General features: G+C 41.1%; 2 protein-coding genes and 3 pseudogenes across 3 annotated transcripts; 4 read left to right on the plus strand and 1 right to left on the minus strand.

Moving 5' to 3' along the window:
• Positions 1–2,432: 2,432 nt before the first annotated feature.
• LOC110760240 (berberine bridge enzyme-like 21) lies at positions 2,433–5,729 on the plus strand. Of its 2 annotated transcripts, XM_021962474.2 has the most exons (2): positions 2,433–4,059; positions 5,453–5,729. In XM_021962474.2, the coding sequence occupies exons 1-2, from the start codon at positions 2,454–2,456 to the stop codon at positions 5,545–5,547; spliced, it is 1,701 nt and encodes a 566-aa protein (XP_021818166.1). In that variant the 5' UTR covers positions 2,433–2,453; the 3' UTR covers positions 5,548–5,729. The 2 variants fall into 2 exon arrangements, with proteins under 2 accessions (XP_021818166.1, XP_088108171.1); XM_088252045.1 differs by lacking the exon at positions 5,453–5,729 and having other exon boundaries at positions 2,447–4,236.
• Positions 5,730–5,871: 142 nt separating this feature from the next.
• On the plus strand, positions 5,872–8,825 carry LOC110760255 (tetrahydroberberine oxidase-like; annotated as a pseudogene).
• A 3,900-nt stretch (positions 8,826–12,725) lies between these two features.
• On the plus strand, positions 12,726–14,669 carry LOC148295242 (uncharacterized; annotated as a pseudogene).
• A 665-nt stretch (positions 14,670–15,334) lies between these two features.
• Positions 15,335–17,517, minus strand: LOC148295243 (uncharacterized). Its single transcript, XM_088252437.1, has 2 exons — positions 17,355–17,517; positions 15,335–15,693 (listed from the first exon to the last, which is right to left on the minus strand). Exons 1-2 carry the CDS (start codon positions 17,515–17,517, stop codon positions 15,335–15,337), a joined length of 522 nt encoding a protein of 173 aa, XP_088108563.1.
• A 5,554-nt stretch (positions 17,518–23,071) lies between these two features.
• LOC110760250 (tetrahydroberberine oxidase pseudogene) lies at positions 23,072–24,772 on the plus strand (annotated as a pseudogene).
• Positions 24,773–24,875: the final 103 nt, after the last annotated feature.

The raw sequence follows: 24,875 nt of genomic DNA on the forward strand, positions 1-24,875 counted from the left end.
ACCCATGATGAAGTTACAAAATTTAAATTCTAGCTTTGATGTTAAATTTTTTGAATTTGTTGGATTGAGGGTGAGGTAATTGTACTCTGAAATTTTTTTTTTTCGATATGCAAACTTCCATTGAAATGAAGGACAAGCCTTTGAACAAATAGTGCAAGCCATGAAATGAATGCAAGAAGGCTTTGGCACAAAAAAGAAGAAGGGAAATACAGGAAGGCAACAAAATCAATTGACCATTGCAATCTGATATAATATTTGGTGGAATAAAGACGATGGGGTAGAGAGAAGAGAGAGAGATATGGAGGTTAGCTTTATTTTTTTGTATTTTTAATTCTGTTTTTTTATATAATTATTCTTTGTTATAGTTAATTGACAAAAATACCCTTAAACTTAACGGAAATTTTAACGGAGTTAGACGTAGGTGGTGGATTGCAACAATTTACAAAGTTCAGGTGGTTAAAAATAAAAATTAAAAGTTCATATGGTAATAACGCACATGTCTGAAAGTTCAGATGGTATTTATGCAAATTTCCCATATTAAAAATACAAAATAATAATCTCAGCCCCCAACCCAGCCCTTACCCGCCCCAGTCCTAAACCACTCCCACCGATTGCTGCTATCCATGGCCACCACCTCTCTCTGTGCCATCCATAGTCCTATAGTAGTATTTAACATGGAATTATTGTTTCAACAGCAAGCAAGTGCTTCAAAATTAAACTGCAATTGAAAGTCCTAGAGGTGCCTTCCAACTATAGGACCTAGTGAAGGTGTGTGTGAGAGAGAAGAAAGTATGTAATCTCATTACAAAGTCTTTTACGTAAACCATAAAATAATTAACGTAGCTATCGAAGAACAAGGGTTTGAAGACAAAATATCTCATCTCATGAAGTCGATCCTTTTATCAAAGTCAGTGGTCCCTAATTTGAAATGTTCAAACTCCTAGGCACCACCTTCGGCGCACTGCTTCCTGTCCATTTCATTGACCTGGTCAATGCCATAACACAATATGCTTAATTATCTTCGAAAATTGTTTTTTTTTTCTTTCATATAAATATTTTCTAATAACATTGACTAATTATGCGATCAGTGGTTAATTTTCTAGATCATGCAGCATACCTACCATAACGCACATGGTACATGTACCTATGACTTGATTAACAACTATACATATAAAGACATATCTATGCATGCATTTTGTTATGTACAATGAAAACAAGGTGACTTTGTTTGACACAGGATTCAAAACATGGCATCTGGTTTCAGACATTCTTTTTATTTAAATATAGGGTGAGTTAATTGATCATATATGCAGAAAACGTAAACTAGTTTTGGATTTTGGACCAACTTCATTTGTAAACCTGCTATCATTTTCATTACATGCTGTCTATCTTGTCACTTGATATATTTAAACTGCAGATGAGTTTAATATTTTTATGTTAACCTGTTATAACTGCCAATCAAGCTAATGGTGCTGCCCATTGGATTGCGCGCTTTAGTCTCCCTTCCCTGGTAATGGTTTGTCGTTCTGGATGGATGAGAGACCTCCTTGGCTCATGGATTCCGTTCATGATGATTGGCCTGATTCGCATGTTTTTTTTCTTAAGTTCAGTTGTAATGCTGCATGTTTGGTTCTCTTTTTTCTTACTTGGAGTTTTGTTATCCCATATGATTTTCTTCGGGAAGGTTTTAACGAGACCACTCTTTTACACAACGATTCTTGTTTTGTGTTTTGCTGTTGGTTTTAATGAAATATCGTTTGCTAAAAAACAAAACTGTTGTAACTGCAGGCCAAACAAAAAAGAAAAAAGAAAAAAGAGATAATGACCTAAGAGAAAAGAAAAAAAAAAAGAAAAAAAGAAACGAATGTTACTGGTGTTAATGATTTAATATTGGATGCTAAAAAAAAAAAGAAAAAAAAAATCAATTTGTGACGAATTTGTAAATATAGATATGGATCTTTCGAGTCCTCTCTTCTCACCTATTGAGAAACAAATTTATATTGCTATAGAAAAAATAAATATTTGTATGCTTCCAAAAATATCAAATCGTATCTCCCTATGTTTAGACAATAATTAAATCTTCAATTTGATTTTAGTTTGAATTTTCCTATATTAAAAGGTTAGAGAATTTTCAAAACAAAAGTCAATAATCCCAATTTAATCTAGTCAAATTGTAAACCATCAAATAGAAATAAAAGTCAAAATGTACACAAGTATAGTGTGGATGGACCAACGCACCGAGTTTAGAAAAAGTTGGATTCTTGAGATATGCATGCATGATTGGTGCAGATTCACTTTCCATAAAATTTTCCATTGAATTTTCTCATCAGCATTAAATTTTATGGAAAAAATATCAGAAAATAAAAAATACCAAAAAATAAAAAGTCTCCCCTCTGGCTGTATATAAGAGGACCAAAACCACACAGCAAACACACAACCAATAGACAAAAACGATGAGAGGCACAATGCCTAGAATTCTTCCACTTGCTGTTTTGTTTGTTGTTTTTTATGTTTCTGCATCATGGGCAGCCTCTGGTTCTGTCTATGACAACTTTGTTCAATGCCTAAACACAAAAGCAAACTCATCATCTTCAACCCCGTTGGCAAACATAGTTTTTGCCCAAAACAACCCTTCATACACATCTGTGCTAAGAGCCTACATCAGAAACTCCAGGTTCAACAAAACCTCAACGCCAAAACCAGTGCTCATAGTCACCCCCTTAGCTGAATCCCATGTCCAGGCCTCTGTCCTCTGCGCAAAGCAGCTTGGCATACAGCTCAAAATCCGAAGCGGCGGGCACGATTATGAGGGTGTTTCTTATTGGTCTGATCAGACTTTTATTGTTCTTGACATGTTTAATCTCAGGAGTATCACTGTGGACATCAAAGACGGTTCTGTTTGGGCTCAGGCTGGAGCCACACTTGGAGAAATGTACTATAGGATTTGGGAGAAGAGCAAAGTTCATGGCTTTCCTGCTGGAGTTTGTGAAACAGTTGGTGTTGGTGGGCACATAAGTGGTGGCGGCTATGGAAACATGTTGAGGAAGTATGGCCTTGCTGTGGACAATGTCATTGATGCTCAGATTGTTGATGTTCAGGGGAGGCTTCTTGACAGAAAATCAATGGGAGAAGACCTCTTTTGGGCTATTAAAGGAGGAGGTGGAGGAAGCTTTGGAGTTATTATTTCATACAAATTGAAGTTGGTTTCTGTGCCTGAAATTGTTACAGTGTTCCGGGTGGAGAGAACCTTGGAAGAGAATGCAACTGCCGTCGTTTTGAAGTGGCAAGAGGTGGCGCCAACCACAGACGATGGTCTATTTTTGAGGATGCTTTTGCAGCCTGTGACTTCTAAAGTGAAGAAGGGTGAGAAGACTGTTAGAATCTCAATTTTGGCCGAGTTTCTTGGCAATGCCGACCAACTTGTGTCATTATTGGGGAAAGAGTTTCCTGAATTGGGTTTGAAGAAGGAGAACTGTATGGAGATGAGTTGGATTGACTCTATGCTTTGGTGGGCTAATTTTGATAATGGGACTAAACCTGAAGCGTTGCTCAATAGAAATCCCAATGATGCAAATTTCCTGAAAAGGAAGTCTGATTATGTTCAAACCCCAATCTCCAAAGATGGGTTGGAGTGGTTATGGAAGAAGATGATTGAGCTTGGCAAAACAGGGTTGGTGTTCAATCCATATGGTGGGAAAATGAGCCAAATTCCGGCCTCTGAGACGCCTTTTCCACACCGTGCTGGGAACTTGTTCAAAATTCAGTACTCAGTGAATTGGGAAGATGCAGGAGAGGATTTAGAGAAGAATTATCTCACACAAAGCAGGAGGCTTTACAGTTACATGACCCCATTTGTGTCCAAGAACCCAAGAAGCGCTTTCTTGAATTACAGGGACCTTGACATTGGTATCAATACATTTGGTGACAACAGCTATGAAGAAGGGAAGGTTTATGGATTGATGTACTTCAATGACAACTTTGATAGGTTGCTGAAGGTGAAGACTGCTGTTGATCCAGAAAATTTCTTCAGGAACGAGCAGAGTATCCCTACTCTTCCAAGTAAGGCATAGGAGAATTTAGCTGTTGACACAGCTTGTATTGGTTATTGATTCATCATACTATAAGTTAAAAAAAATAATAATAATGTCACTTAGATAGATGAGTATTTGGTTATTTTTTATTGAGCGCTTGTCATAGTGAATATACAAAATTTATACAATTTACTCTTTGATTTTAGATTATGGGACATGTGACATGTATAAGAAAATTAAAACAATCTCATTCATTCTAGTTAATGCAAATGGTAGGACACTAGCATGATTGATGGTGTCTACCTTTCAATGCTGATTGTGACCATTTCTTTCTATCTTCTCTGATTGGTTTGCTTGCTCAATAATCTGAAAGAGGCTCTCTCTCAACCATTGGAAAAAGAAAAAGGAACTGAGTGATGGGTTATGAGTCTTTTTTTATTTTTCTCTTTTTTTCTTTGGGTTTATTTCTTTCAATATTCTCTATGAACAAAATTATCCATGCAGATTCTTCACTTCAAGCTTAAAAACCACTTTTCTTTTGATCAAAGTCAGAATATATGCTCCTTTCACAATGGCATATAGGTAAAAGTGAGTGGAAATAGCTGTCATTGAAAACTCTTATCTGCAATGAAGCTTCGGTTGGTTGGTAGGTCTTGACTTTATGGTTTTCACAAGTTTAGAATTATGCGTGTGGGATCCCATCGACTGCTAGAGGAGGAGTACAATTATACAATGTCTGGGCCTCAGGCTGTTCCCTATGACTAAGTCCTCTCCCCATAGAAGAACTTTCATGTGGGATGCCCTGCACATGACCCTTTTGACCTTTTTCTTTTGTGGGCTATCACCATGTGCTTTACTGTTATTGTTGTGTATCTTGAAATAGTAAGAACATTTTTGCATTCACTTTAGTTATGGATACTCCAATTTTTTGTAACACTTTGTTAGGATTATGGATGGTTGGTTTGCCAAATTGTTGGTGATTTCCAGTCAGTCATCAAGACTCCTTGTGAATGCATTCAACCTATTTGATGATATTCAGAAACCAATTTGCATTTGATTTAATTACTAAGCTCAAAGTGAAGAGATGCACATTTTAGCTCTCTGACTCTGGCTTGCCATTTTCCAGGGACTATATGTTTGATATGCTTTTGTTCCTGTAAATCAAAAATAGTTTTAACTCAATTACCACTAGCTTTTCCATGGCCTGCTTATGCATGAGCTTCCTACTTTCAGACAAAGGCTTGAACCCCAAGTTCATAAGGGAGTTAGACATGATTCTAGATTACCTGGAATTAATAAATAATGTAAACAGAACTTGTTTGATTGGATGGTTAAACACTCAAACTGCAATCTTCACATACATTTTGTTTCCTACTCCTGACCTCTCCAGAAGTTGCTGACGTTGGTTGCTGATATTGCAGATGGAAACTCAGACGTGAATAGCGGGTCAAGTTCCAACTTACCAATGGGGAAGCTATTCGTTCTACTGATATGCTTGCTTATCGGAGGTTGGTAACGAGAAATGTTTCCAGAGTCAAGACTAAGATCCTTCATAACCTTTTTGTTTTGTTTTGTTTGATTTTTAAATTCTCTGTTTAGTAAGTTCTTACTTAGCATATTGTCAATCCCTCAATGTTGTGTGTAAATTGAAGTCGTTTTTGGCTGGGGTTGAAAATCAGCATCTTAACTGACAGAAAATATCCTGGTTTTTTTTATAAAATTTTTAAAACCTCTAGTTAGTTGAGGGCGGCTTAGTTGATTCTCCGGGTTAACGTAGGACAGATATGTAGGCCATGCGAATAGTGAGAATGCGGCACTTTATAGTAGGTGATGACAAACTGCTCATTGCGGCCATTGTAGAAGTGATGAGTTATTTGCTGATGTATCCAAGACAAAATCATGTCATATTCCAAATTTCATCCAAGAATTTTTTCACTTGAAGTTTCCACTTCTACTTGGAAATTTTCAATGGCCAATGTCTGCAATGTTCTTTACTTTAGAGTACAAAGTTGGAACATCAACCAGATATTTACTAGGAACGTCAACCATATATAAACGACTGAGCCGGTACCATGTTATATGCAGAGGATATAATCATGGTGTTCTTCAACGTAAAACTACTTCCACTACTTGTCATCCCTTTCAACTCAGTTTGGTCCACAAGTTCAAATTCAATTTCTGAAAGCTTACTTCAATGTCTTTCCACTCACCTAAAGCATTCTAACTCAAGTAAGGAAATAATCTTAACCAGAAATAGTTCTTCTTATTCCTCAGTCTTGCAATCTTCCATACAGAACCTCAGATTCTTGAACAATTCAACGCCAAAACCCGAAGTTATCGTTACTCCTTTCCATGAATCTTATGTTCAAGCAGCAGTTATTTGCTCCAAGAAACATGGCATACAAATAAGATTCCGAAGTGGGGGCCATGACTACGAGGGCCTATCTTATGTATCATATGATCCTTTCATCATCATTGATCTTTTCAATCTTCAGACCATCCATATTGACATAGAGAATGAGAGTGCATGGGTCGAGTCAGGTGCTACACTTGGACAGTTGTATTATAGCATTGCGCAAAAGGGTAAGGTACATGGATTTCCAGCCGGATCTTGTCCTACAGTGGGTTTAGCGGAGGTGGATTCGTTACTATATTCAGGAAATATGGTCTAGCAGCTGACAATGTTATGGATGCTAGGACATATTAGCGGAGGTGGATTCGTTACTACTCCTTGGATTATATTCTAGAATAAACTCAAAATCATTTCTAATAGGACTTGTCTAGGGCATGAGCTATCCTTCTGGGATATTTTTTACCCCAAGCCGACATAGCCTTTTCTTCCACCAAGCTTTCTAAAATTGTGCAGATCCCTTTCAAATGCGTGCATTACTTTTTAACAAAAATAAAGCAATATTAGTTGTATTTCTCATTTCAACACACAGAAAACAAAATGATGACAGCTTCATGGAAGCAAGTGCATCACTACTGCATCACTACTGGATCATATTTCTTTTTTTGGGTACGCGTTTATGGAAAGTCTTTAATTAGTATAGAACTTATTTTTTGGATCCTACCATTGAAAAGTTATCAATAGCTACAATGTTCTATCAACTCATGGTGCCTATATAAGTGATCTCAGAGCTCATACAATTCCACATGCTCAAGGGCTATTAGAGGAGGGGGAGGTTCAAGCTTTGGAGTCATTCTGGCATGGAAACTTGAGTTGGTTCCTGTTCCTCCATCTGTAACAGTTCACACATAATCAAAGACCATACAACAGGGTGCAACCAAACTTGTTTCTAGATGGCAAGCTATAGCAGATACGATTCCTGAAGGGAATTTCTTGCGTTTGGTTATATAAGTTGCAAATGGAGCTGGTACAAATGGCGGGATAACTATTCAAGTTATATTCAATTTCTTGTTTCTTGAGACTATCGAGAAACTTCTCCCTTGGATGAAAGAAAATTTCCAAGAGTTAAGTGTAGAGCAGACCAAATTCGCTGAAATGAGTTGGATTGAGTCTGTTCTATCCATGGCTGATATCCAAAGAAACAAAACAGAAGTTCTGCTTCAGCGGACTCAACAATCTAAGAGATTCTTCAAAGCAAAATCAGACTATGTGACAAAACCAATTTCAGAAGCTGGCTTGGAAGGTTTACCGCGCTGTTGGAAAAAATAATGCTCATTTGTGTTCTACACAATTCTAGAAAAGTCAAGACTCTAAAAGATAGAGGTGGCAATGCAAGAATATTCTAGAACAAGCTAAATGCTCAAGGTGGTGGAACAAAAGCAATTGAAGTTTGAAGAACATTCTAGTACAAGACACATGTATGGCTAAGAAATGAAGAAGCCCAAGTTGGTGGCTGTGCATGTCGGCAAAGGAGCCTATAAATAGGCATGCAACCACAATGAAATGTGAAGTGAACCAATCAACTCCCAATTTATGTGAGAGCACAAAAGCTACCCAACCCAAGTCACATGGAGGAGTCAACAAAAGAACTCCCAAACCATTAGGGAGCCAAGAGCTATCCAAAGCTAGCTATGTTATAGAGAGCCAATGAGCTCACCAATCAAAGTGCAAGGGCCAAATAGCCCAAACTAATCTAAGTGAAGGGCCAAATGGCCCAAACTATTCTAAATCAAGTATAGTGGCCAATGAGCCAATAAGCTATGAAGAAGGCCAATTAGCTTACATCAAGCCATGTACTATTCTCCTCCAATTTAATACAATCACTTTGTTTCCCCTAAAATTCGAACAGGCACATTATGCTTCAACTGGACACATCCCTGTTGATACTGTCACCTTTTGAGGGAAGAATGAGTGAAATTTCAGATTCAGAAACTCCTTTCCCACCTAGAAAAGGGAACTGATGTGAAATCCAGTATTATTTCAGTTGGGATGATGACAAAGAAACTGGGAAATATATTAGCTGGACAAGAAGGGTGTGTGGCTACATGGCAGCATATGCTTCCAAGTCCCCAAGAGCTGCCTATTTGAACTACAGGTATCTGGACTTGGGGATGAACAAGGATGCTAACACAAGCTATGCACAAGCAAGCCTTTGGGGTTTGAGCTACTTCAAGAATAACTTTAGGAGACTTGCACAAGTGAAGACCTTAGTTGATCCTGGTAACTTCTTTAGGAATGAACAAAGCATCCCTGTGTTACCATCTGGGAAAAAATAGAATGTCAACAACAAGTAGATGGGTTTGTGTAATAGAATAAACAACAAATAGATAGGTTCGGCTTCGGTTGCTCATTTCATTGTACCAGCCAATAATAGAATCGTTTGTTGCCTTTCTCTTGCTGTGAAGACTGAAATCCATTTGCAAATCTTTAGTATGATTTTACTTGAAATAATTTAAAGATTTTAATTTCTGCTTTGTTTGTCAAACTATTTATTTATTTATTAGTAATGAAGTCTTCTTTGGTACAATCTCCCAAGATATTTCTGTTGATGCTCTTTTTAGGAGGTCAACTTAGAGAGAAGTGGATTGTCTTCAACAGGGGAGAAGGTGAGGACCTTCGGTAAGGGAAGAGCCTGCAGAAGACAAAGTAGGAAAAGTAGTCGTTAAGTTTCGGACACTGGTGTGGTGCCGGCCAAAGGCTCTTCGATGCTTAAGTCAGCTATGGATGGTAAAATTGGCAAAGTAACAGTAAAAGTGAGAGAGAAATTACCCTTTTTACTTGGGGTACTGTTCCATATTTATAGGGAAGTGAAAGTGGGAGGTTTGCACAAAGTTTCGATGTGGGACTTTGTGCAAGCCGCTGTGGTGATGACACGTGTCTTGGAGAGTAGGTTCGGCAGTTGGGAGCTTTGGCAGTCGGGAGCTTCGGCAGGTGTCTGGCACCTTGGAAGAGTGTCTTCCTTCGACAGGGGAGAAGGTGTGTCTACCTTGATGCTAGTCGCTTTGAGTCTGGATATGCTCCGTTGATTATGGTGTAAACAGTTGTCCCCCGAGTTCGCGGTCAAGAAGTAACTTAGAACTTGTGAAATTTTTGTGTAATCATGACCGAGCATTCCAAGTTCAGTGGGAGCCGTAGAGCATTCCCCAGTCCCCCAAATTGACAAGCTAGAAGTTGCGTTAACACTTGGAAGGTATGGTAAAAGCTGTATGAGCGTATGGGATTGTTGGTAACTGGGTACCTAGGTGTTTTGGCAAGGAGCATGTCGAGGGCTGGGCTCTATGGAGCTGGGCTGCAAGGTGCTGGGGCCTTAAGGCTTTGGCAAGTGTCTTGGGGAGCATTTTACGAGCCCCTTTTCCCTTCTTTTTTTTGTTTTTTTTTTGTTTTTGTTTTTTGGTGTTTTTGTTTTTGAGGCTTTGGCAAGTGTCTTGTGGTTCTTGTGGGCTTTTATTTGACTTTCATGGTCCCTGCCGTTTAGCAAGGGACCAAGATGGCTTGGGGCATTCGGCTCTTTCGGGCCTGGAATTTTTTGTTGTTGTAAAAAGCCGGCTGGGACAAGGGGGGTTGGGGCCTAGCCCTATTTGGGCTTTGGTGAGGTGGATTTGGGTGGTAGGCAAGACCCTAAGGTTTTTTTTTTTTTTTTGAAGGGTGCCGTTCAGCATTTTATAGGAAGAGAATTTTTGAAACCTTCCTGAGGTTCTTGGCGGTGCAGCAAGAGAGTTGTTCGAGTTGTTCGTCTTCGTGAGCCAGTGAGGGGTGATTCGGCAAGGCTAGCCTTCAAAGCTTTTAGCACAATTCTTGCCACTCGGCAAGGTTAGCTGGAAGGAAATTCGTGAGTGGACTGAGGCTTAAGCAACACGTCTTGGGTTCGACAAGGTCGGCTTCAGAGAGAACCTTGCTTGATCTCGTAGGATCGGAGGTGGCCTGGGCAGTTCGGGAGGGGAAAATACCATCAAGCATTCGGCAAGGGTCTCTACTCATCGATTGCGCACGGCCTGGTTCGGCAAGTGTCTCCTGGGGTGATTTTGTGCTCGAGTTTACATGGCGGGTTTGGCTCTCTGACAGGTTCGGCAATTTGATCTCTTGGAGGAAGGGAGTGAAAGCTTGGGCCCTTTGGATCTTCGGTAGAGGTGACTTGGAACCGGGACCTTGTGAGCCTGCTCTGAATTTCTTTATGGCCATGTCGTTCGGCAAGGGTGGCCTCGGGAGTTTCTTGAAGTCTTGTTGTGGCTTCAGCAAGGAGGTGCTCGAATTGAACGCAAGTGCGCTTGACACATGGTTTGTGCTGATTCGGCAAGAGAGGATCGAGAACCTTGAACTTGAGGAGCTAGCCATTTGAGATTCGGTAGGTGGTTTGGTAGGAGATTTCGTTCGTCCCCAGCTTCAGCAAGGTTGGGTTCGGCAAGGGGCCGCGTGTTGAAGGTTCGGGTCGGAGTGTAAGTGGGATTGCTCGTCTCTAGGCTTTGGACGCAAGGCTGATTGAAAGCTATTTTTGTCAGATCGTCTATTGCAGGAGCTCAAGAGGTGCAGCAAGGGGCCAGGCATAAGCCTGCCGATTGGTAATAGGTCCAGTTTGGCCTGGGTCTTTCGTCCTCATCGTTGGTGAATCACGAGCCCCCACGAAAGGCCTCGGCAGGTGGACTTGGAACCCGCCAAGATTCAGCAGGTAGGTAATTTTGCGAGTCCCAAATTTCTTTCATGGGATGTTTTATTTGGAATGCTGGTTTTTGTTTTTGTTGCGTAGACTTTTGGCAAGAATGATTTGTGGCTATTTGCTTTTCTAAAAAAGGTGTTTGGCAAGGCTTCTGCGAGCACATCTTGGTATCATAACTGCCCTTGCCATTCGGCAAGGGTGTTTGATAAGAATATTCGAAGCCTCGTTGCGTCACTTTGTACCGTCGGTTTAGTGCTCCAGCTTCGGCAGTTTAGCAAATCTAACCTTGCGAGTGGTCTGGTATTCTTGGGTCATTGGCAGGTGGCTTGCTTCGACAAGGCTTTTTCTTCCGAGCTCCCCAAGTTTGCTTAGCACATGTTTCGATAGGTAAGTAGTGTTATGGGTCTTCAAAATTCTTTCATGGGCCTTGCCATTTTGCAAGGCCAGTTTGTTTAATCAATATGATGATTTTGTTGTTGTTGCATTCTTTAAACCTTCGGCAGGTTAGGACTCGAAGCCGAACAAAAGGCTGGGCCTTGGGTAATTTGAGCGCACGAGCTTGTAGCTGGATCATTGACATTCGATAGTTGGGCCTGAGTAAGGTGAGGAACTCGCGGCCACTTCATTAGCCCTTCATGGTCTTTAGTAAGCTAAATATATTAAGATGGTGGTTGTTAATCTCCGACAGGGTCTGGAAGGAGAATTTCAGAAGCCGGGCTTCGTGAAGTTGGGCTTGCGTTGGCTCGGGGTGAAGACTTGGAGCTGGGCCTGCGTTGAGGTAAGTCTTTTTCATGCCTCTGTTTCTTTACGCATGGGCCTTGTCGTTCCGCAAGGCTGATCGATTGTTGTTTCGGCAAGGCCAATGTTCTGTAGAATTTGGGCTGGGCCCTTAGAGCTAGGGCACGAGTTGGGCTTAGCTATATCTTGGACAAGGGTGAATTGTGACCCCCCTTTGACTTCTTCACGGGTCTTGCTGTTCGGCAAGGCCCCCTCTAATTTCCCTCTCTGTTTTTTTTTTTTTTTTGAATTTTGAATTTCAAATTGTGGAACAGGTACAAGGATTTTGATAGGGAAGGTGAAAGGGTGCTAGGGTTTTCTTGTGAACCGAGGTATTGGTACCCTTGAGGCTCTATAAATAGGAGCTTAGAGTGGCGAAGGTGAACATACTTGAGTCTTGAGAAAAATTTCTGGAAAGTGAGAAGTAGAGAAGGAGATTTCCGGTGAGATACCTCGTGGTGGTGCTGTGGCCAAGGTGATTTCCGGCGTCTTATTCGTGGTGGTGCAAACAAGGTTAGACCTCATTTTCCTTGAACTTTTGAATTAAAATGTCCTTTTTGGTATGAACATGCTGAAGACTAGGATGAACATCTTGAATATGAGCATGAACTTGATGAACACCTTGATCATTGATATGAACTTGTTGAATGTATGTTTCGATCCTTCTTGCATATGCATTAGTTCCTTTTCCTTGTTTCTGCATATTGTAGATGCCTGGAAGTTCTAATAGAGAAAGTCATGACCCCCTGCCTTTGGTGGGGAAGATACTGAGAGTGAGGAGCCCAGCGAATATGTTTGTTCTGAAGATGAGAGTTCTCAGACAGAGGGTGTGGTAGAAGGTATTATAAAAAGTATGATGGTATTGCATGAGGGTGAGAGGGGTGAGCCATCAGTAGACTCTAGGTCAGAGGCATATAGGGAGATGCAGAGGAATTACACAAAGCTAGAGGCTATAGCTGATCGGGTTCTAGCCTTGCCTCCTACACCAAAGGTGGGCTCGAGCAATCAGGTATCACCGTCGGTGTCCGTGGGTGTAGCCGTGGCTTCAGCTTCATAGGGAGTGGACATATGGGTTGGTGTCCCTTTGGCGAGGCGGAATACACTTACAGAAGTAAAGTTGGCCGAGCTTCGGACAGATTATAGTGTTCCACCCTATGTGGGCTTGAGGTTACCTACTGCAGCTGATGTGGTTAGGTATCCTCCGGAGGGCTCGGTGCTGATTTTTACGGATATGTACCAGCATGGCTTCAACTACCGTTTCATCCTTGGGTGTAGATGATGTTGGCCAAGCTGGGGTATGCGATGGGGCAATATAATCCCAACTTTTGGATTCTTGTGCATGGGGTTTACATTGCTTGGTGGTTGGCTGGGTTGGGGGAGCCAACATTTAAGCAGTTCATGTACTTGTGCTCGATTTCGAAGCAATAGGGAAGCTTTGGCTGGGTACAAGCCAATTGTCGAAAGGCAAAAGAGAGGGGTTACTTTATTGGTCACAAGCCTTCTACTCAAAAGTCTTGGAGGAACAGGTGGTGCCTGGCTTATGGTGAATGGAGTGTCCACCAGGGAAGACCGTCACCAAACACATTCCTACCCACTTCCAGTCTATAGGTCCTTAGCCTCATCCTTTAAGACTGATTGTTGTTTTGTTGTGTTTTACATATTTTCACTCTTGGTTCTCCATTTTTGCTTGTGCAAGTGTAAATGGCTGAGTAGTATTTAACTTTTGGTGTAGGTTCAGTGAAGTGGGGGACGATCTCCAAGGAGTAAGAAGACAAAGTTGAGAGGGTGAGGTCACTGCTGTCAGAGACCGAGTGTGAGTGCCGAAACTTAGTCACCCAGAAGAATTTATTCGAGTCCGGACTCTTGCAAGGGAGTAAGTACCTGGGCTACCTTTGTTGTATGTCTTCTGATTTCGTTTTGTGGTTGTGACTAACTTAGCCTTTGATGTGCAGTGGCAGGTGTTATAAAGGGAAGAACGAAGGTGGTGGTGGATATTGATGAGGCCGAGATGCAGAAGCGAGTGAGGGAGTCTCGGGCCAAGAAGGCGAATAAGGGGGTGCCCAATAGGCGACTGGGAAACGCCCTAGAGATGACGATGAGGGGCGGGTTGCTAACATTTTGGGGAAGAGGAAGGTGCTGGAGGAAGCTCGCCATAGTGTGATGGGGACGGGGCCAAGACTTCCTCCCTTTGATTTGCAGGCACCGCCGAAGCTCCCCTTCGGTATTGAGGATGTTTTTTCTGAGGTGGTGGAGAAAGTAGACTTCTCCAAGCTACGTCTGTAGAAGAATGAGGTGAACCTGGCCATGCATTGGCAGGAGATTCCCTTGGTGAACGTCTTCTTGGAAGGCGTGAAGAGTGACCCAGAGGCTCTAGCGATGACTCAGACTTCTTCCTTTGCAAATAGTGCCCAGAAGACGATCCTTACTTCAGCTTATGTAAGTTATCTCGGTTTGAGAATTTGTTCTTATCATTCTGGTTTGCTCAGACTGATGATGCTTTGTTTTGCAGGCCTTTGGCGAGATGTATGTCAACATGGCTAAGGCGGATAAAGAGATTCAGAGGCTAAAGAGGCGCAATGAGATGGCTAAAGGCAAGGTAGCGGAGGCACATGAGGCCATTCGAAAGAGAAACGCCCTGCTGTTGCAAAAGGCGGCGTTGGCCAAGGAGGTGGAAGAGCTGAAATGGTTGAAGGCCGAGGAGGTAGCTGCTGCCCGAGCCGAAGCGGTCGAGTCGTTTCGAAGTTCAGAGGAGTTGCGCAGCTATATCATGGATCGGTTGGTCGATGAGCAGTTTCGTTAGGAGGATAGGTTGGCGAGGTTCAATCCTTCAGTTGAGATCAATTTCGATACAAGCGACGAGCCACCTTCACCTGGCCCCACTACCGATGCCATTGTCGTCGCACCAGAGTCAAAGCCGGCCACCGCAGATGCCCCTTCTACTGAGTCCTGAAGGCATTGCCTTCCTTATGTATTCTAGTTATTTATTGGAACACTTGATGTTTATTTCTGCTTTGTATGAACATTTTGCCTTGTTTGGGGCAAGGTTATTTTGATTTGCTATGATATTGGACTTGTTGTCATTTGATATCAATTGTGCTAGTAAAAGGATAATCATGTGATTGATGAGAATTAGCCAGAGTCAGGCGTTTCATTAAATAGGTGCTGAAAGGCAAAAGGTACAAGAGTTGGTTGAGGCAAGGCTCAAGACCAAAGTCTAAGAAAACATAATGTCCTAGGGTCTAGGTGTGTTTACTTATAGTAGTACTTGAGGTGATTAACGTTCCAAGGATGAGGCAAAGTCTTGCCCTTGGGATCACGAAGCTGATAAGTGTCGGAGCGACAGACTTTGGTAATCTCATAAGGACCTTCCCATGTAGGGCCCAAGGTACCTTCAGTAGGGTTCTTGGTGGCCAAGGAAACCTTGTGCATGACCTAGTCCCCAATCTTGAAAGCATGGGGTTTGAATCAGGAGTCATAGTACTTGGCGATACGTTGTTTGTACGCGATGTTGCGCATGTAGGATTGGTCACGGAGCTCGTCAATGAAGTTGAGATTCAGGGCTAACTGCTCGTTATTGGCCTTAGCATCATAAGTAGAGGTTCGGTATGTGGGCTGACCAATCTCCACTGGTGCCACAACTTCAATACCAAAGGAGAAAGAGAACGGTGTTTCTCCTATGGAGGTACGGAAGGTGGTGCGGTAAGACCAGAGAACCTCTGGGAGTAGCTCTTGCCAGCAACCCTTGGCTTTGTCAAGCTTGGTCTTCAGGGTCTTCTTGATGATTTTGTTCACAGTTTCGACCTGGCCATTGGACTGAGGATGGGCTGGGGAGGCGAAGCAAAGTCTTATATTGAGGTTGGAACAAAATTGCTTGAACTTTGCGTTGTCAAATTGCCGGCCGTTGTCTGTGATGATGGTGTGAGGGATGCCGAAGCTGTTTGTGCCTGATAAATCACGGCCATGAGCTGGCCGAATGAGCCCTTTCTCTCGGCTCTGGCACTTGTTCGCAGAAGCTGAAACGCAGCGTTTCGCCAGGGTATTTCGCCTTCCTAAAAATAAAAGAGGAAATGCTAAGGCATGATCATCTCGGCCTCAAGCATAGGCCGAGGCCGAGGCCGAACAAAATTGCGGCCAAGACATTAAAGGCAAAATCATCACGTGACAGCAGGGTCCCAGGCTTCATTTAATGAAGTAGTGCCTGTTTAATGCAGCAAACCCATTGGCCACAAAGCAGCATTTAATGCACGAGGGAAGGTGGGAAGTGACTGAAGTCAGGATTTGGTGATGAGGATCAGAGTGATTAGACGTGGACATTCTCACAAGAATTCTGACAGCCTGAGATGTTGGTTCACCAGCTATCCAGGCCAAAAATGCGTCTCCATGGCCAGAGGCTCAGAAACCACGATCGAGGGCGGCGGCCGAGATTCACCGGGATTTCTGGGGTCTCACCACCATGCTTCACGATCCTAAATGTCGATTGGACTGCCCACTTGTGCTAATCAGACTCCACTATGCGTAAATTCAGCCTCGATTACTCATCCAGGGACTCTTCCTATAAATACAAGACTCAAGCTACATTCAAAAGGTTCAACACCAAAACCAAGCCTCCCACGAAGCAACTTATTTTTTCCTGTAATGCACTTTCAATATCTTTACTTGCTTTCCTAGGAGTAGTGGTAGATTGTAAGGAAAATCCATTCATCAATATATCATACGACCCTTGATTTTCAAGGCGCCGGAGCACCATCCTTGTTATTCGTTCACTCACCCCATATATCACACGACCGTCGCTCCCTGAGCAGTGCGCCGGAGCACCGCCCAAAACCCACCACCAACACCATCACTCAACGGCCTTGTAGTTCAGGCCGTGAACCTAACAGCCGAGACCAGTTCCTCTCTCGGCTACAATCGTTTGACTAGGAAGACAGATCAAACAGGCGCACCATTCATCCATCCAACACTCATCAAAACATCAACGCACGGTAGACCGTGCTGGCACGCCCGCGCACAACCGCACCGCACCCAAAAGCAGGAAACCCCGTGTTAACGCACATCCCCTCGGCCCGGAACTCCAGGCCGTGAGATTTGCGCGGCAGACAGAAGCGACATACGATATTTTGCCAAACGAACGTTTCGATGTGAGATGTAGTCATGGCTAAGGCTTCAACTTCAGCCCACTTGGTGAAGTAGTCCATAGCTACAACTGCATACTTGACCTGACCCTTGCCGTCAAGCATTGGTCCAATTAGGTCAAGTTCCCATTAGGCGAATGGCCAAGGACTGACCATGGCTGTCAATGGTTCAGTTGGGAGTTGTGGGATGTTGGCAAACCACTGGCAATTATCGCACTTCTGGGTGAAGGCTTGAGCATCGGTGTGAAGTGATGGCCAAAAGTATCCTTGGTGAATGGACTTATGTGCTAGTGAGCGAGCGCCTGAATGGTAGCCGCAGATGCCCTCATGAATCTGCCGAAGGACATAATTACCTTCCTCTGGAGTTAGACATCGAAGGTAGGGGAGGCTGAAGCCACACTTGTATAAAGTGTCATTGATGATCAAGTATCGAGCGGAGCGATAGCGAACACGCCGTGCCTTAGCAGAATCAACATGTAGTGTCTGGTTCTGCAAGAACTGAAGGATGAGGTACATCCATGTAGGGCTGTGATCAATGGTACAAATGAATGGTGCCTGTGTGTTGGGCTGATCTAAGAACTCGATGTGGATGTTGCATCATATACCCTGCTCCAAGACCGAGGCTAGCCTGGCTTATGAGCATGGCTGTTCTCAAAGCGTGGCACCTGGCTTATGAGATAAGCGTCGAAAGTTGCAAGCAGGTGGCGGGTATGCTGGAGGTAGGCTGTCATAGAGATGTCATTAGCAGTGAAGTCCTGGTTGACTTGATGGACAACAAGCTATGAGTCGCTGAATAACTGAATTTGCTTAGCGCTCATCTCCTTGGTTAGTCGAAGGCCAACTAAGAGTGCTTCGTATTCGGCCACATTGTTGGAGGAGTGGAATTTGAAGTGGATGGTGTACTCAAGAACAACTTTGTCTGGGGAGATGAGGACGAGGCCGACCCCACATCCCTAGGCATTGGTGGAGCCATCCACATATAAGGTCCACAAGGGCTAGGTCTGGTCGAGGGTGCCGTTGCTGGCGACGTGGACCTGGCTCAAGGGAAGATTGGGTTCGGTTATGATTTGGGTAGATACCGAAGCTTGGGATTCCGTGAATTCTGATATGAAGTCAGCAACGGCTTGGCCCTTTGTAGCTGGGCGGGGTTTGTAGTGGATATCAAACTCACCAAGTTCAATGACCCACTTAACCAACCTGCCAGAAGTCTTTGGCTTTTGCAATACCTACCTTAGTGGCTGATTGGTTAGGACATGGATGGTGTGCGCTTGGAAGTACGGTCTGAGGCGTCTAGCCAAAATTACCAAGGCAAAGGCCTGTTTCTCAATATCTGAGTACCGAACCTCGACATCTTGTAATGCTTTGCTAACATAATGCACCGGGTGCTCAGCACCTTCATGTGGTCGGACAAGCACCGAGCTAACTGTTGTGGCCGAGACGGAGAGCTAAATTGTGAGGGTGTCTCCAGGCTTGGGGGTTGACAACAAAGGGGCCCGGCTCATATACTCCTTGAGCTCGCTGAAAGCTTTGTCACATTCGGCAGTCCAGGTGATGCTTCTCTTGTTGCCCTTGAGTGCCTTGAAGAAGGGGGCGCAACGATCGGTGGCCTTAGAGATAAACCTGGTTAGGGCTGCAACACGTCCGGTAAGGCTCTAGATGTCATTGGCCGTCTTGGGTATCTTCATGTCTAAGATGGCCTGAATTTTTTCTAGATTGGCTTCAATACCCCACTGGCTAATCATGAAGCCAAGGAATTTCCCTGAAGCCACGCCGAAGGCACACTTCGTGGGATTGAGTCGCATTTTATACTGCTTCAAGATGGTGAACATGGCAGATAGGTTAGAGATGTGCTGGTCAGCAGTGCGACTTAAAGAACACATTATTAAAAAGCATGACATTATAATAAGTAATTGTATACTCTTTATTTTAAAGGCAGCATCTAATAGTTTTTAAATAGACAGTGTAGCATCTCCATTGCAATACAGTTAGTGAAAGAACTTTTTCTTAATAAATGTTTTTTTTGTTTTCAATTCATAGTGGAAATAACTTTAAAGTGGGAAAAGATCATCAATTTTTAACAATGAGGATGAGATTTTTTTTTAAAAAAAAAAACGTTGGCTATATATCAAAACACTGTCAAAGATGTAGCACATGTGGCACTAATGCTCCAATTGGGGATCACCAGGTTGTTCAGAGCCCTGTTTTAGAATCTAGAATGTCTTTATTTTTCGCTCTTTTGATTGTTGCTTAATTTTATTTCAAATTGCTCCTCTGCAAATGGTTGGTTGCAAGTCACAATTATGGGCCATTGAACTAATTTCCAAAAACAAATTGACCACACTGGCTTAACTAATTATATAGGGTTTGGTCGATGTTTGGTTTTATCGAATTTTTTTTTTACGGAACATTTGGTATTGGTCTACACTGTCTTGCATGCATATGGATTTTGAAATGAGTTGTGATGTGTTTATTTAGTTTTCTCTTTATGGTGTTGGTTGCTTTTCAACCAATTAACATGTGATTCTCCGCTCAAGGAATTTGAAAAGAAACCAGTCTTCAATTCGTATCGTAATATTTTCATGTTTTCATTTGTTTGTGTAAGAAAAGGAAATGTAGCAAATAGTTTCTGTTGGTTCTTGATATTCTTCAATACGAAAATCAGTATTGAAACAGATTCATTAATTGAGACTGTCTTATCTCACAAGCAAAACCAAAATTATACTTATTAGCCTAATTTAATTTTTTTGTCTTTGTATTTTAGATAGCTGTTGTGATCCTGCTTTTGTGTGGCTGTTTTTCGAAGTGCTTGATAGCTTCTTTGACTACAGGTTAGTGTTTCATCCATTTTCCAAAAGACTGCATGCATGGTGGCTGTAGCTTATTGATTGCCAAATATTATGACAAATGAAAATTCTCATTTCTGTAGTTCTGTCAATATCACGGTGCATTTGCTTATAATTTAAAATGATATAAATGCATGTTTTTTCTCCTTTTCAGTTATCAATCTGTTGCTTGGGGTTTTAAATTTCTGTGCATAATGCGTAAAAGGACTAGAGATAGCAAACGAAATCAGATGATGCAAGAAGCTCATAGTTTTGCCATTTCAAATGGTATAGAAATCTCTTATGAAAGTGTTTGTCTTGCCGATGATAAACATAAAACCAGAGAAGAAAATGTGTCAGATTCTGACAATTTACTAATTATCGGTTTCAAGAAGAAAAAAGCCCAGGGCAATTCCAAAATTGCCTCTTCTACTTCCACATCAGAGTTTATGCTCTTTGCTTTTCAATTCATTCATCTCATTAATGTACACATTACATACATAATATTTCATTGTTCACAGCTTATTTCCCCACTCAATTTCTCTAAATTAAGTAGTAGTTGATTGCATTGAATTTGGGCAAAGTTTCCTTTCTCATAATTGTCTTCAATTATGATTCAATTTTAAAGAATTTATCAACTCTTCTTTTAAAATATGATTTTTCTCAAATGTCTTTTAGAATGCAATTTGGTTCATTACATTTTTCAAATTTGAAACATTGTTATTAAATGTTTTAAATGTAATTAACAAAACTATAACCTATAGCGTCTCATCTCTACCTTTATTCTACTTCTATAACATATAGCTGTTTATACATCATTGCTGCTTCTATAGCTTACTTCTCCACTAGATTATCTTACTTCTGTAACAAATTTGCTCATTAGGTCACTAGATCATCTTAGTTTTGTTTATAGGTTATAAGGTATTTTTAGATCATTTAAATTGTGGTTTTTGCAATTTTTGTCTTGGCCTTAATTCTATAGCAATAGCCATTGTCTTTGCTCAAATTTTCTCATTTGTCGACCCTGACACCTACTGTTTACCAAGATTATACCAACAGAGTCAACACCCCTTTATTTGATTCAATTAAAATTGTCACAATTGTTTTCAGTTTATTTTCAATTGATTCAATAAAATTGACCTTATACTTTTATCCATCAGATTAATAGAATGCTTGATGTATGTAAATAGTTATTTCTCTGGTTTACTTTTTTAACTTAATTCTATCATAAGAATTAACACTTGCCATTTTCCGATTTTATACCAACAGAGTTAAAACCTCTTAAATGGAGAAGAAGGAACATCAGTCAGCTACGCAACAAATGCAGCAACAGCTAGATGCCCTTGCAAGAAACATCAAAAAAGAAAAATCCATGTCCACCACCCATTAAAATATAGATAGACGCCTGTACAAGTTTTTTTGAACAATATGCAGCTCAAGGCTGCTCATATTTTGATGTTTTAATAGATGCTTGATATATTAAAATATGCATAATATTTTTACAACTTAAATTTGCCAAACTAAGCATGATGACGTTGTTTGGATCTCAATTTATATATAAATATGGCTAGTATTTTAACATAATAAGCAGGAAATATATCATCTTATTAATTTATCTATCTATCTTAATTTATTTTTTTGTAACTTAAACGTACTAAACTAAGCATGATGCCACTATTTAGATCTCAATATACATATAAACAAAGCCATGTTTTTTTACATATTTTTACGATTTTATACACATTTGACGCAATTTCAAAACCCGTAGCATGGCGCCTTTGCTAGTATCTCCTAAAACCTAGCTGCCCAATTCCCATAAGGAAACTAAGTTAAAATAAAATAATACTAGGAAATAAAGTCCAAATTGGATTAGGAGAATCTGTCCACAATATGCCCAGCCACGTTTTGACCTCAAATCTCCTCCAAATCTGGCTCAAGATAGCTTTTTTTAAAGATAAAAATATTCCGAACACTTCTCTAGAAGGCTACGAACCCATCCGAGGTCATCTTGGGCTCCAAAAATGCAATAAATGCCCAAAACGTCACTATTTCAGCACCGTGCACTACTCCTTTATTTTATTGCCATAAAATAAACGCTTGGTAGAAAAATCTGAAATTTTGACACGATCAAGCTAAGTGACTCACGAACGTCCTCCAATTGGAATTACTCCAAAATTCGTCCATTTGATTATGTTTTGCTCCAGAGGAAGTCGAAAGTCCTATATTGGAAATATAATTCAAAGTATCAAAAATTTTCTAAAATATTAACCAAAATATACTAAAAATGAGGTTAAATATATAATATAAAATATACCCATCAACCACCACTGATGGTGGAGATCATGTTGATCTGCCGTTTGAGGGTTAGGTGGGGGTGGGAGATTGTGCACATTTTTGTCCAGCTTCCCTTCAAGGATGAGTCCTTCAATGATGTTGCGCAAGGCAACAGAAGATTCCGATGAGTCTTTCTTTATGCATCAGCCTTTGATAGTTTTAGGATTGAGATGTCTATATGCATTTCATATGGTCATAATTAAATATTATATTGGTGCTTACTAGCTGTCCAATTTTTAATATGAATTGAAATGAATGACAAAAAAACGACAATTGAGATTATTAAATCATTTGTATCTCCAATTTTAAAATAAGTTTTTGACAAGACTCTAAATCGGTAGGTATTTGTTACACGGTGTGGGGGGCCATATTAGAGGAGGTGGATTTGGTACCTTGTTCAGGAAGTATATGGTCTCACAACTGACAATGTCCTTGATGCTAAGATAGTATTTGTTCCAGGTGTAAACTTTAGTATTTGTTCTAGAAGTGCATGTGTACTGACTAAAAACGAGACATGAATGTGCAAGGCTTTAATAGTTGTACAAATTGTTTTAGTGTCATTCGATTCATTGTTTCTTCTGGGACCGGTTGAGAAGCTTCTCCTTTTGATGCAAGACAAGCTTAGATCATATTCCATCACTGTAGGAGCATCAAAGAATATATCAGTGCTATTTTCTTTGTGTTGTATTTCTCATTTCAACGCACAGAAAACAAATTGGTGACATTTAGTCAAGTGTTTATGAAGAAAACTTGTTTAAAAAGACTAAAAATACTTAATTTATTTTTCATCAGTCTCTTGCATGTGCTCCTATCTTTTCAATTGTTTAAAAAGCATCCATGGCTATCCAATGGCTGCATTTTTCTTTCAACTCAAACTACTTATATAAGTGAGCTCAGAACTCATACCATTCCACATGCATAGAGAAATGGAGATCTCTCAAGTAAAACTAGTTCAAGTCCTACTTTTCATCCTTCTCAATTCAGTTTGGTGCACAACTTCAAACTCAATTTCTGAAAGCTTTCTTCAATGCTTTTCCTCCCACATACCTTCAAACTCAAGCAGCAAAATTATTATCACCAAAAACAGTCCTGCTTATTACCCAGTCTTGCAATTTTCCATACAGAATCTCAGATTCTTCAACACTCCAACACCAAAACCAGAAGTTATCATTACTCCTTTTAAACACTCTCATGTTCAAGCAGCTGTAATTTGTTCCAAGAAAGAGGGCATACAAATAAGAACCCGAAGCGGGGGGCATGACTACGAGGGCCTATCTTATGTATCGATAGCTCCTTTCATCCTGATTGATCTTTTCGAACTTCGGTCCATTGATATTGACATAGAGAATGAGATCGCTTGGGTCGAATCTGGTGCTACTCTCGGGGAGTTGTATTATGCAATTGCACAAAAGAGTAAAGTCCATGGCTTTCCAGCAGGGACTTGTCCAACTGTTGGTGTGGGGGGCCATATTAGTGGAGGTGGATATGGTACCTTGTTCAGGAAGTATGGTATGGCAGCTGACAATGTCCTTGATGCTAAGATTGTCGACGTTAATGGCAGAGTTCTTGACAGAAAATCCATGGGAGAAGAACTCTTTTGGGCTATTAGAGGAGGGGGAGGCGCAAGCTTTGGAGTCATTCTATCATGGAAACTTAGGTTGGTTCCGGTTCCTCCAACTGTAACAACTTACGTGGAATCAAAGACCATGGAACAAGGTGCAACCGAACTTGTTTCTAAATGCCAGGCAATAGCAGATTGGATGCCTGAAGGGTATTTCCTGCGTGTGGTTTTAGGAGTTACAAATGGTACAAACGGTGGAAAAACTATTCAAGTTGAACTCAGTTTCTTGTTTCTTGAGACTTATGAGGAACTTCTTCCTTGGATGAAAGAAAACTTCCCAGAGTTAAATTTAGACCGGACCGCATTCACTGAAATGAGTTGGATTCAGTCTATTCTATATTCCGCTGACTACTCAATAAATGATACAGAAGTTCTGCTTAACCGGAGTCAACAATCTAGGAGCTTCTTCAAAGGAAAATTAGACTACGTGACAGAACCAATTTCAGAAGCTGGCATGGAAGGTTTATATCAGATAATGTTTCAACTAGACACATCCACGGTGATACTGACACCTTTTGGCGGAATAATGAGTGAGATTTCCGAATCAGAAATTCCTTTCCCACATAGAAAAGGAAACTTATATGAAATCCAGTATTTTGTCAGTTGGGATGATGACAAAGAAAGTGAGAAAGATGTTAGCTGGACAAGAAGGGCGTATGGCTACATGGCAGCATATGTTTCCAAGTCCCCAAGAGGTGCCTATTTGAACTGCAGGGATCTTGACTTGGGGATAAACAAGGATGCTAACACAAGCTATGCAGAAGCAAGCATTTGGGGTTTGAGCTACTTCAAGAATAACTTCAGGAGACTTGCTCAAGTGAAGACCGTAGTTGATCCTGGTAACTTCTTTTTTAATGAACAAAGCATCCCTGTGTTACGATCTGGAAAAATGAAATGGCAACAACAACTAGATGTGTCTCTGTAATAGAATGAACAACAAATAGATAGGTTCGGCTTCATTTGCTCATTCCATTGTACCAACCAACGAATAATAGAACCTCATCTGTTGCCTTTCTCTTGCTGTGAAGATTGAAATCCATTCGCAAAACAGAAGTATAATTTTATTTCAAATGATTTAAATATTTTAATTCCTGCTT

Source organism: Prunus avium, chromosome 4, assembly GCF_965620075.1.
Source record: "Prunus avium chromosome 4, drPruAviu1.hap1.1, whole genome shotgun sequence".
Classification (NCBI taxonomy): domain Eukaryota; kingdom Viridiplantae; phylum Streptophyta; class Magnoliopsida; order Rosales; family Rosaceae; genus Prunus; species Prunus avium.

Excerpts from the sequence above, each read along its gene's own strand:
- LOC110760240 (XM_021962474.2), top strand. The coding sequence starts at position 2,454 with ATGAGAGGCACAATGCCTAGAATTCTTCCACTTGCTGTTTTGTTTGTT. Across the intron at positions 4,060-5,452 it reads GAGTATCCCTACTCTTCCAA|ATGGAAACTCAGACGTGAAT; the intron begins GTAAGGCATAGG and ends CTGATATTGCAG.
- LOC148295243 (XM_088252437.1), bottom strand. The coding sequence starts at position 17,517 with ATGTACCTCATCCTTCAGTTCTTGCAGAACCAGACACTACATGTTGAT. Across the intron at positions 15,694-17,354 it reads ATGTCTAACTCCAGAGGAAG|CCCATCCTCAGTCCAATGGC; the intron begins GTAATTATGTCC and ends TCGCCTCCCCAG.